The 12749-nt window shown below is 39.9% G+C and overlaps 1 protein-coding gene across 1 annotated transcript in view; it reads right to left on the bottom strand.

Annotated features, from left to right (window-relative positions):
* Nucleotides 1–11900, bottom strand: part of ABCC2 (ATP binding cassette subfamily C member 2) — a 72102-nt gene extending 60202 nt beyond the window's left edge. The window contains exons 1-2 of the mRNA XM_027859415.1: nucleotides 11765–11900; nucleotides 5500–5673 (exon numbers count right to left, since the gene is read on the bottom strand). Coding sequence (XP_027715216.1) covers nucleotides 5500–5673; nucleotides 11765–11797 — 207 coding nt within the window. The 5' untranslated portion in view covers nucleotides 11798–11900. The remainder of the gene's footprint in view (nucleotides 1–5499; nucleotides 5674–11764) is intronic.
* Nucleotides 11901–12749: the final 849 nt, after the last annotated feature.

Here is a 12749-nt window from a genome sequence, read left to right on the forward strand (position 1 = left end):
CATAGGTTAAAGTCACACAAAATTTTTTGATAGATAAAAGCACAGGGAGAACTTTGTTCAAGTGATTACCTTCATTATCATCATTATCAAGGGAAGCATAAAATGGGGAGAGGTATATGTATCAAAGGTATTTCCTACTGATGTGAAGAAAGTGCTGCCCAGAGGCCACATGGAAAGATTCCTTATGGATGAGAAGGTCTTCTAAATGATCCTCTCTGCAGATGACATTGTTCTGAGAACCAAGGCTATAGAAGTCCCCAAGGAGTCCATGGGTGCTCAAATAGATGGACGTAACAATATGCACAAGTGAATATTGGGTAATGCATATTACCCAGATCATGCCTTACCATTGTATAAGCAACCCACTGAGTTAGTACATCAATATTTTTCAAGTGATATAAAATGGCTATAAATCATAGAACACCATAGTCTTTGAAGAAACAAAACTGTGGGAAACTTTTGGCCAAGATGGCCACATGAAAGGTTATAGACAAGCCCAGTTTCCCTAAAGAACTCTCTGACGAAGAATTTTTTTTAAAGGGAGTGGGGGGCTAAGCCAGATAAAGTGATGATCATTTAAATCAGAGGGAAATAGCAGTAAGTTCTTCTCTTCAGTTGAACACTGAACAAAGATGGCCAGAAGCCTTTGGGCACCACGGTTGGTAGAGTACCAGGGGTGTCCAAAGCCAGCATAATTTCTGGCAAATGGTACCTAAAGTCCACAAGATCTTGACCCTGGCCTATTAGAGTCATAGCAAGAAACTAACTGGTTCCCCTTAGGTGACTGCCCAAGGAGGTATTGAGGGAGTAGAGGCACCAAGGAAATGTGTGCTGTGGGGCCTTCCAGGAAGCCTGAAGCTAGTGTGATCACCAATATCATTGGGTCCCATCAGGGCCATAATAGGGGGTAAGGACAATTCTTAGGTGATTGGGTGGAGAGAAGGAGATGCACATGGGGCTGAGGTCAATATGCAGGTTGGGCTGCCAGGATATATAGGCAGAAACCAGGGATTGAGGCAGAGGGTAGGACCTGGTCCCAACCTCCTATCACAAGGAGAGGGACATGCTTCCAGTCATCCCATCCAGAACAGCATCAGGGCTGAGACAGCAGCAGAGGGAACAGGATGAGTGCCTAACTACCCAATCCAAGAGAGGGCAGAACCTGACCCGAGTATACTGTCCCAATCTAGGAACTGAGGCTGGAGACATAACCACACAGAAGAAAACTTCTTATACGATGAAGCAATACTATAGAGTTAAAGAAGTCCAAGGCGGGAAAATCCAGAAAGAGAATAACTCCATATAAGGCAGTTAGGTAGTACAGTGGATACAGCACTGTACCCAGAATCAAGAAGACCTGAGTTCAAATCCAGCCAAATATACTTAGTAGCTGTATGACCCTGGGCAAGTTACTCTGTGTATCTCAGTTTCTTATTTTCTGCAAAATGGAGATTATAATAGCACCTACCTCGCAGAGTTGTTTGAGGATCAAATGAAATATTTGTAAAGTGTTTTGCAAACCTTAAAGCAGCTAGATGGTGCAGTGAATAGTGTCTGGTCTGGAATCAGGAAGACTCATCCTCCCGACTTCAAATCTGGCCTCAGACATTTATTAGCTATTTGACCCTGGGAGAGTCCCTTAATCCTGTTTGCCTCAGTATACTCACCTATAAAATGAGCCAGAGAAGGAAATGGCAAAACACTCCAGTATCTTTGTCAAGAAAACCCCAAAGGGTTGGACAACAAAAAACCTTAAAGCATGATGTAAATGGTAGCTATGACGATAATCCACAACAAGTACAAGCAGACTACAACAGCCTCAAGGACACCAAAAGTGGATGAAAAAAAATGAGGCAAGAGATTTTTTCAAATGAATTAGAGCTCTTAAGGAAAAAAATTGGAAGGAAAATAGCTAAGAACAGAAGGCAGGAAATATGAGCCAAGTGGTAGACTGCCTGAAAAATAAATGAATCAAACAACTCAATGATTCAATGAGACAATGACAAATACGGAAACAAAACAAGTGAACTGGAAAATGGGTGGAAAGAGGAGTAATTTAATAATTTTCAAACTCCCTGAAAACTAAGACCAAAAACACAACATAACACACACACATATACAAACACACACACACACAACCTGAATACAGTATTCCAATAAAACATAAAAGAAAACTGCCCAGAACCAGAAGGCAAGATGAAAATAGAAAGAATTTACTAGTCAGCTCCTGAAAATATATCCTCCCCCAAGCTGACATTATGATTGCCCCCAAAACTAGAAGAGAGATGGGTATAAGAAACTGCAAGATATTATCTATGATAATTTGCACGCAAGAAGTGACAAAAAATGTTATCAAGGAAATATAGAATTAGAAACAGAGACAGATCCATCATGGAGTAAGATCAAAGAAACATGAACAGTTCAAAAGCTGCAAGGGAATCCAAGAAGACTGAGAAGAAAGCATTCATTGTATTGGGTAGATCCTTTATGGAAAATTTATGGGAGGACATGGATGAGAGTCCTACAGGATGAGAAAATGTGGATAAACTGTCCTCTGAAATGGTGGGATGAGTATTCATATTGAAGTAATTGAGAAGCCATTAAAATATCAAAGTGAGTGGTAATAATTATTCCTATCTGGAAAAAGGACTAGAGCTTGCAGCCAGGAGCTTTCCATGGAGTACACTGCAATTCCTGTAGGATCATTGAATCTGGCATGGCATAGTACACAGTTGTGGTACATAGTACATAGTACATAGTTCTGTAGTGAGGGATGAGACAAACTAAGGCAAAGGAGTCTGTTATCTCCAGGCAAAGTCCAAACAGGACACAGAGGCAGGTGAGTTGCCATCTGCACATCTGTAAACATCTATCCCTTATTTACATCTGTAAGATCTGGGGGTTGGACTAAGGAATCTTGAAGGTCCCCACCAGCTTTGAATCAATGATCCAGATATAGAGGGCAACCATTTTGAAATGTCAAGCTCCAAAGGGCAAAACTGGGAAAATATGAAGCTGAGTCATTTCCTGCTGGATTCCCTGTTAGGCAGGAGTCCAGGGAAACAATCATATGAATAGCTCTGACCTCATGCAACAAAGAGAGATTTCTAATTCTAACTCACTCGGGGCTATCAATACCTATCAACAGCCTTTCGAACCCTTGGTCTTTGTTTTGTTTTGTTTTGTTTTTGGTTAGGCAATGGGGTTAAGTGACTTGCCCAGGGTCACACAGCTAGGCTAGTAAGTTGAACCCCTGGTCTTTGAAGCTTAGCTACTACTACTCCTTTTCTGCAGCACAGTGTAATTGAATGAGCATTTCAACCTGATTACAAATCTCAACCTGTGACATCTTGCACTTCCTACCAACTCACAATGTGTCTGGATTTCTATTCCCTCACCTCTAAATCGAGGTAACTGGATAATATGATCTCTAAATCTAGGATCTGAGGAATAAGCCTCAGCCATGGACAACTCTCCACAGTAGCTGTATGTGAAACTTGTTACCACATCAGCGCATACCATTTAAAGGATAAAGTATCTAGGGTGGAAAGGGTGTACGAAACCATCTAATTCAAAATCCTCTTTTTCAGATAAAGAAACTCAGGTCCAGGAAAGTTGAGTGATTTGTCCCAGATCCCACTGTTTGTGACTGCCAGAACTGTCAGGGTTCTCTTATTCCAGAGTCCCTGCTTGTTCCATTGAAAGTCCAGGTATATCTATGCTCAGCACAGCAGGGACCGATGGGAGACCAGATGCATTGACATTGTGGTCAGAATTCCTGGCTGTAAGTAAGCCGCCATACTTACTACCTGGACAACAGAGAAAGAGCACACGGCTCTATCTATTAGTTTCTATGTTATAGATGGTCTGAGTTCTAGATTTTCAGCCATACTTGATACAATACACGAAGACGTTCTCCTAGGGTTTTATGGTTTTTTGCCTTCTGATTACAGCATCTTCTATAGGTTCTTCCATTTCCCCAAGAGAGTGAGCTATCTCAGGCAACATATTATGGGGGATGAGGACAGGAAAAAGGCAGGGAATGATATGCAGAGGTCACGTAGGTAGAAGGGGTAATGGACAGGGACCTGGAGCCAGGAGATCTGAGTGTGAACCTACGTAAGACGCTTACTGGCTATGTAATCATAGGCAAAATGTTTAACTTCTCAAAACCTCAGTTTATTCACCTGTAATAAAAGTACTCAACTGGGGCAGCGAGGTGGCACAGTGGATAGAGCACCGGCCCTGAATTCAGGAGGACTTGAGTTCAAATACTGCCTCAGACATAACACTTACTAGCTGTGTGATCCTGGGCAGGTCACTTGGCCCCATTGCCTAGCCCCCCCCCCCCCAAAATGCAGAAAAAAATAAAAGTACTTAACTTATCTCACAAGACTTAATTTTTTTAAAATGTACTTAGTAAGTCTTAAAATATCATAGGAATATGGATTTAATAACTAAATATCTAACAGTAAAGACTATTCAGTTTTTATCAAATGTTTAAGTATTTAATTATCATTTAATTATTTATTTAATATCAACTATTTAATTATTAAATCAACTACATGGTTAATGTTTGATGAATTAACCATAAGAGTGATATGAAGTCAAAGTGGAGTGTTTCCAGTTATTTAGAAAAGACAGTATTATTGCTCCTACTCAGATTTTGTCTCCTTTTCCTTTGTCTTCAAGTTTGATGTCTGAATAAATTTAAAAAATCAGTCACTGCTTAGTTTTGTTACTACTAATAAGTATTCGTGTCAATTTGGGGGTTCTTCCACCAGATCTGTAACACAGGCATTACAATAACACTTCAGTATAAGCTTTGGACCCTAAAGCTCCTATAACACCTACATAATGAGGCTATTCTGAGGATCAAATAAGTATTTTGTAAGTACTTTGTAAAGCACTTTGTAAACTTCCAAGTCTAATAGAAATATCAGGTATTGTTTTGGTTGGAGGTTTAGAAATGTTGGAATCGGATACAGAACTTTGAAGAATATGAACAGGTTTGAAATATGGACCCATCTGCCATCCTCTCCCCTGCCAGTAGAATTCCCTAGGTCTCATCTATCAGAAGTGCTTGCTGGAAACGAGCCTATTTCTCTCTCCCTCTTTAAAAAAAAAAAGTTTTTATCAGGTTTACTGATCAACCACTTCTAATTTCAGTTAACATCGATTGTACCAGAGTCTAACAGCACACAGTCTCCCCAGGTAAAAGGTCATGTTAGCTGACAGTTTGGGGAAGGGACGACATGGGTATGGAATGTGAGGAGGTGAATGAGCTCAAGGGTCTGCTAGGGCTTGACTTAGATGTAAAACTCGAGAGCTGGATTAAACGGCCTATAAAGTGCCTTCCAGCTCCAGATCTGGCATCCTGTGGGGAAGCTGCAGGAACCAGAGTCATGGGGTAAAGAGAATTGCTTCTTTATTTTTTTCCTTGGACTCCTTTGCTATGAAGGGAGGACAGAGGGTGGGGAAATGGTGAGAGCACCATACCTGCTTGGTGAGGTAGAGCTTGGTTAAAGAAGACTTTTTGGTTCTGGATTTATAGGTGTTGAATAAATGCCATGGAGATAAAAGCCAAAGGAAAATCAGAGGTATCCAGACCAGAACAGTTTGCTCAAAGCACAGAGGTAAGTCGGCATCTGGGCGGTCCAGGAACGAGTCATTCTGATGAAAAGGAGAGAGAATCTGGGTTAGGCACATCTGTTTCACGCAACAGTATCTTCCAATTTTTCTTCAGACAGTTCTTTAAAATGACATGCCTGTCCTCCAACTGAAGGTTAACTCACTTCCAAGTGAATGTCCCTCACCTCCAGCCCTGTTTCCCAATCATCCTAATAAGACAAAACTCTTCTCATTTGCTAATCTTTGCTAATCACAGTGTGAGTTACACCCTAGAGCCCTACTTTGGAAGTCAAACTCAGAGTGGCAGAGATACAGGGTGAAGCAGAGCCCTGTTTTCTAAGTTTGGCATGACTTTCTTATTGTACAGCCTAGAGAGATGGGAATAATTTACATGCATAAAAGTGGGGTATCGTGGTTTTGCATATACTTTATTCATCCAATAAGAAAAAAATCCTAAATATGTACCAAAGATTAGAACCTTAAGGCAGATAGGTGGGTAAGGAACTCTGAGAAGTTAAAAAGATAAAATGGAGGAAAGGAATATTTACTTCAGAGATTCCCCCCTTGGTTATCTAAGGCGAAATTCAACTATAATACTTGCTACCTAAGTGGCAAGTAATATGATATATATGATATGGGCAGTTAGGTGGCACAGTGAATAGAGTGCCAGACCTGGAGTCAGGAAGTTGAGTTCAAATACAGCCTCTTACTAGCTGTGTGACCTTTGGCAAGTCACTTAATCTTGTTTGCCTCAGTTTCCTCATCTGTAAAATGAGCTGTAAAATGACAAACCACTACAGTTATATTTGCAAGAAAACTCCAAAAAAGAATCATCTTGTTTGCCTCAGTTTCCTCATTTATAAAATGAGCTAGAGAAAGATGGCAAACCAATCCAATATCTTTGCCAAGAAAATCCCCAAAAAGGATCACAAAGAGTTGGACACAACTAGATGTTGACTGAACAACACAACCCTTGCTTCTTTCTCCTATTCTAATTTCTGGATCCAATTCCCAAACCCTGTGTATGTCCTTATGAGAATAAATCCTAGGCAGGAAGGAATTTTAGTACTAAGGTGTCCTAGGCTCTCTCACCTATTTTCATTCCTTTTCTTACTAGATTAGAAGGAATTTTCCTGTATTTTGGGTAATCTTAATTATGAAAATGTGACTTGAGCACCCATTCTAACCCCCATCTCTTCATAGACTTTGCAGAAACCGCAAAACAAATATCAAAGTATTTAATTAAGGAAATATAACAAGAAAACTCATAGGAAAATGCATAGGTGACCATTCTCATCTCCTTTCTTCTCTCCCCACCCCCACAAAATCATTGCTACCTCCTTCAGGTACCAGAGGGGAAGTAACAATTCCCAGGAAAACCCTCAATTGGAAAACCATCCCTCCTCCGCGTGGACAGATGGAGGAGGCAAAAGTTGGTCTTCTCTTGTCTCCTCAACTTGGTGTTGAGAGTAGCATGAAGGTCTACAGATGCCTCTCCAGGGGAGGCATTTGCCTAACTGGATTCAAGGTCATCAGGATTCTTCTGAGACTCCTCAGTTAAGGGGAGTCATTGCAGACTCAGCCCTTCAAATCCATTTATTTTTTCTTGCTCTAGCCAAAGGCCCTATTCCCAAACACAGTAGCAAGTCATATGTCTCTCTGATGGCTTGGCCACCAAGAAGTGGGCTCCATTAGTGGCTGCTTCCCCCATCCTGTAGTAGCCACCAACAGGAATGCTTCTCCAGGGTTCCTACTTTTTAAACTGGCCCTTACCTCCTAATACAATGCCTGAATCAAAGCCCAAGTATCACAGGCTTCCATTTTTCTGTGCTTTTCTCCAGTGAACACTAGCATGGAGTACAGGAAAAGGCATTGGGAATGGAGTCATAAGGTTTGAGTCCTGGCTGTTCCACTCACTAATTGTGTCACTGTGGGCAAGTTACAGAAATTCTCTTAGCCTCGGTTTCCTCACCTGTAAAATAGAGATAATGATACTTCTCCCTGTCTAAAGGATTACTGTGAGGGAAATGCTTTGTGAACCATAAAGTGCTATAGAAATATCGGCTGTCATTATTATTGACCAAAATTGGCCTTTGGGACTGGTAATTAAGATAAGTGAGGAAATGAGGGTAAATAAAGTCTGATAGCTGATACTAGGAGACTAGATACAACTAACCAATTATAATTTGGGGAAGCTGATAAAAAAAATCTCTCCCAGAAAAACCCTAGAAATATCAGTGCCTGGCTCATGTTTCTCTCCAAAAGAGCCGTTAGTTTTCTCTGAAAGCATTCAGGTTAATATTATTTAAAATTTAGGTCAGGTTAAATTTAACACAGTCAAAAGTTCAGAGTGGCTGATATAAGAATCACTCTACTATTAGATAAACTTGCCTCCCATTTTCTGGAAAGTGTCAAGCAAAATTTTCTCTCCTGGTGGGTGCTACCTTGCTTCAGAACCTATGACTTCCATGTGATCCACAGTAGCAGGAAAGGGGTAGATCTGAACGGCTACTCATTGCATGTGTTTTTCTGTTACACCAACCTGTCTACTATCAGCAAAGGTAAAGTTCATAGGTTTGTTCATTCTTGTCATGGTTCTATAATTTATTATTCCTCTAGGTTTATGGTTCTCTATTGAGATGATATGTCTAATGCCAATAAGGGCAAATTCTATGGGTTTATTCCTCCCCACCATAGCTCTATGCCTCATTGCTTCTCAGTACCCATGGTTCCTTGTGATGTCTTCTGTACTAGGAAATGGAAGATTCACAGGTTTTCCCTTCACATCATGGTTTGGTTGCCATTTCATTAACTCTGTCTGAAATCAGTTCCTTGATGGCAGTGGTTCCTTGACAGGACCACATGTATGAATAGCTTTGCGAGTGAGGAGGCAGAGATCACAACTGTCCTCCATCTCTTTTATCTGTTGGGTGGAGGGTGCTGAGAATAACTAAGAAAAGATACACTTCCAAATACAGCTCTTAGGGAGATGGGCATGATTTCTTTCCAAGGTGAATATCCCCTTTTAGTATTTTGGAGGTTAGTAATTCTTTTCCCTCTGTGTCATATTCTAGGCATGTTCATATAGCACTAAATTTGGGTACCTAAGATGCAATTTACGTAGTCAGCCTTGGAGTCAGGTAGATTTTTGTGACCACAAGTAAGTCATTGATCTTTCAGGAAACCCTCTGGTACTATAAATTACAGATGAATTGTCTATTTGCATTGGTGGAGGGGATTCCCATACTGGGAGTTCCCCACATTGCTGAAATTACAGATCTAGATCCTCCCCCCATACAGACACACACACACACACACACACAAAGATGCAGGTTAGACCTTTGTAGTATGAATGGAACAATTATCCAAAGCCAAAAGGTTCTCAAAAAAGTCTCTTTGGGGTTTCTGTATACTCAGTTAAATTGCTTTAAACTCTGTAACAGACTTCTGTGAGCTATAGGAGATCAGGCCCTTTGAAACCTTGGTTAGAAGATGATTACTTGAATGCAGACACAGGCTGCCCAGCCCCTCAACACCTACTCTAACAAAAACCTGCAATTTGTATCAATCCACCAAAAGAAACCCCTAAAGGAAAAGTCCCAGAAAGGCCATAGCCAAAAATCTGAACCTCCCACTTCAAAGATAAAATACTGCAAACATCCATAAAGAGGTAGTACTAAGGATTGCCCAAGATCTAGAAGCTTATTAAAGGCAGAAAATCTTAGAATACAATATTCCATCAGTCTCAGACACTTGATACTTACTAGCTGTGTGACCCTGGGCAAGTCATTTAATCCTGATTGCCTCACCAAAAAAAACAAAAAAGCAAAAAAAAAAAAAAAAAGAAAAAAATATTCCATTCAAAAGGTATAGTCTAACAGCCTAGAATAATTTACTCTGAAAACCTCCAGAGTATAATCCTTCATAGGAGGGAAATGGGTCTTTAATGGAATAGAGGACTTCTGGACATCTCTGGTAAAGAAAAAAAAAAAAAGGCCAGAGCTGAGTAGGAAATTTGAAATAAAAAACCCAAGAGTATAGAGAAATTTAAAAAAAAAAAAAGAAAAGAAAAGAAAGCAAGTGGCATGAAATGTAGATTCATGGCTTCATACAGAATCCTCTTTTCATCTTCTGCTGTGTTTATGGAAATACTTTTTGCTGTTTAAGAGTTTAAAATTAAAAATAAAATTTAATTTTAAAAAATCCTGGATGATGCTCCTATAGTCTGTAGGCCTTTTTCTTTCATCATGGACTCACAAGAAGCTTTCATTTTCCCCCAAAAAAGCTCCCCCCCCACCAAACTTCAACATTTAAATTAGAAATCATAATTTATTTTTCAAATGGCATGCTGAAAAGTTTTTATGCAGATTTAGGAATGACAAGGTTTAGGAATTTATTCTGGAAGCTTTGAATCAATTTCTTAGATATACTCAAGTATCTTTAGCATTCAAGAAGAAAACTGCCAGGTTGCCTTTTTCCTATTCCTTAAAATATTAGAACTATCTTTCTGATATCATGCCTGAATGAAGATTGTTCTGAGCCTTCTTCTCAAACACAAATCAAATCTAGAATTATTTAATGGCTAGTTGGGTCCTAAATAGGATAATGTAGTATACACAATGACAAACAAAAATCCTTTTGGAATAAATGCACTATAGTGTTAAGCCATTATCCTCTTCTAGACTAGTGCTGGCCAAAAGTTTTGAGAGGAAAAAAGGAAGAATAATATACTGATGCTTGGTAATCCATTTTTTTCCTGTCTTACTGATTCCCTAGTACACTCATCACAATAGCTATCTCAAAATTACTTTTCCCGCCGTGAATTCTGCATTCAATATCCTTTTCCTCTCAGCACTGACATATAACCAATAAGCAATCTATGAATGTCTGTCTCTACTAGCATTCTATCTTCCTTACTTCCTTAGGAGAAATGTCCCTCTGCCTTTGGAAACTTAATGTCTCCATCTGTGTCTTTCGACCCCATTCCCCTCCTACCTCCTCTGTCAATTATCCCCTATCTCTAATGATTTCCATACCTTCCTGCCTACTGGCTCCCTCTTCTCAGATTTCAAACATTCAGCTCTTCTCATTGTGAAAAATGATTTAATTTGACTGTTAGCCCATCAAAGTACCATCCTATTTCTCTCCTTCATTTTACTGACGAGCTTCTAAATAAATAGTTAGGTTATCTGCTTCTACTCTACCTCCTCAGATGGAAAAAAAGGAAAGGAAAGGAAAGGAAAAAATAGGAAAAAAAACGTAGGTTCCTTTCCAATCATGCCTTAACTACCCCCTACAATTTCTTCTCCTCCTCCCAGTCACCTCCATTCTACTGAAATTATTCTTAATCACCCAATTTAGTGAATTCCTTTCAGTCATCATTTTTTAATTCCCTGCAGCTTTTGACACTGTACAGACCACCTCTCCTTTAAAATTCCCCACTTTCTCCCTTATCTATATTCTATATTACTCTGGTTTACATCCTACTTCTTTGACCACTCCTATCTCCTCTTCCTCATTGTGCTCCTTAAATTTGAGCTTATCCAGTTTGTCTTCAGCCTCTCTGTTCTTCTCTCACTATCCTTTCTTCCCAAGAGAACTCAGCCTTTTTCATGGTTCAACTATCATCATCTTGATGTAGTTATTCCCAGATCTACCTCTATACTCCTCTCTTTTCTCCAGTGTTCTAGTCCCTTAATTGACTTAATAACTGAATCTTTCTACTTGGACATTCTCACTGACCCTTCAGTCTCAACATGCCTAAAATCAAATTCCTCCTCTTTACCTCCCAAAAGCCAATTCTTCTTCCTATCAAAATCTCAAGGAGGGGTTTAGACTCATGACTTCTAAGGTCCCTTCCAAGAGTCTATGATTCCAATTTGATTAACTAATCCATGCTAAAGTATGAACGGGTGATAGAGGATGAATGTGCTATGCCTTTTCAAGTCATTATCATCATTCCCTCTGGAACATCTTGGACGGGCAATGCCTTGACTCAAAAAAAACAACCTCCACAAACCAAGAGAAAGACGAACTTTCCTAGACCTTCTGAGAGTCATCTTGGGCTAATCAGCCACTTGTCCTGAGCGTGAGAGAAGGGTCTTCAGTAAAGATAAAAAGGCAAAGTGCTTACCCAGAAGGTAGAATTGCAGAATTCTTCCAACATGATTCCTCGTTTGTGCACAGGCTTTTACTGTGAATCACAATTCCTCTCCTTTCTTCCTTTTCTCCACAACTAAAGTAGTTGAACAACACTGGCATGTTCTCTATAAGAGACTGATGGATGGGTGGGGATAACGATCTTACCCTCCAACTCAGAGCAGAGTCTCTTGGACTGGTGTCACAAGCTATTTAATCTTTAACCTCATAGCTGGGAGGATATTTATACAATCCCAGAAGATAGACATGTGACTGCATCAGAGAATGTGGAGCCATCAGGCAGGATTATCTGCTCTCCAAGTGCTAGGCAGATCATTTCTTTCATCTTAAACCCTGGATGATCACACTGCCAGATAAGCTAAGGTAATGCCTAAAATATGGGATGAGAGATCTTTCCCTCCAGTGAGAGCCCCCGAACTGCAGGGGGAAAACAAAAACAATGGGAACCATGCACAAGTGAAAAAAACAATTCTAATAGAAATCAAACATTCCCTCAAAATAGAAAGAAAACTATCCCACCCACCTGCTGAGATGGTTCAGCCAACTCTACCTGGGTTTAAGGGTTTTGGTAAAAGAAATTATAGCAGCACTGACTGCTGGAATTTCAGTACAGTGAATTATTTCATAAAGCAAGAAAATTCAAGGTAGGAATAGGTATATTCTCAACTGTACAGTCATTCCCAGTTGCAGGTATGCTATCGCTTGGCTATGTGGCAGAACACTTTAACAAAGAGGTCCTCTGACTTGCTAAGGATGGAAATCTGGATTGAGGGAACCAACTCCCTCTGAAGTTTGCAGGCTTTTTTTTTGAGTATTTATTTTATAGAAGGGTAAGCAATGTACATATTGGAGGAGAAGAGGGCAGAGAAAAACAGACGAGGACATCTGGCATATTTTGCCCCATAAATAAACTTACAGGTAAAAATTGTTCTAATCCCAAATCAGGTGTTGCTTTGAAA

This window comes from Vombatus ursinus, unplaced genomic scaffold, assembly GCF_900497805.2.
Source record: "Vombatus ursinus unplaced genomic scaffold, bare-nosed wombat genome assembly UNPS02000749.1, whole genome shotgun sequence".
Classification (NCBI taxonomy): Eukaryota; Metazoa; Chordata; class Mammalia; order Diprotodontia; family Vombatidae; genus Vombatus; species Vombatus ursinus.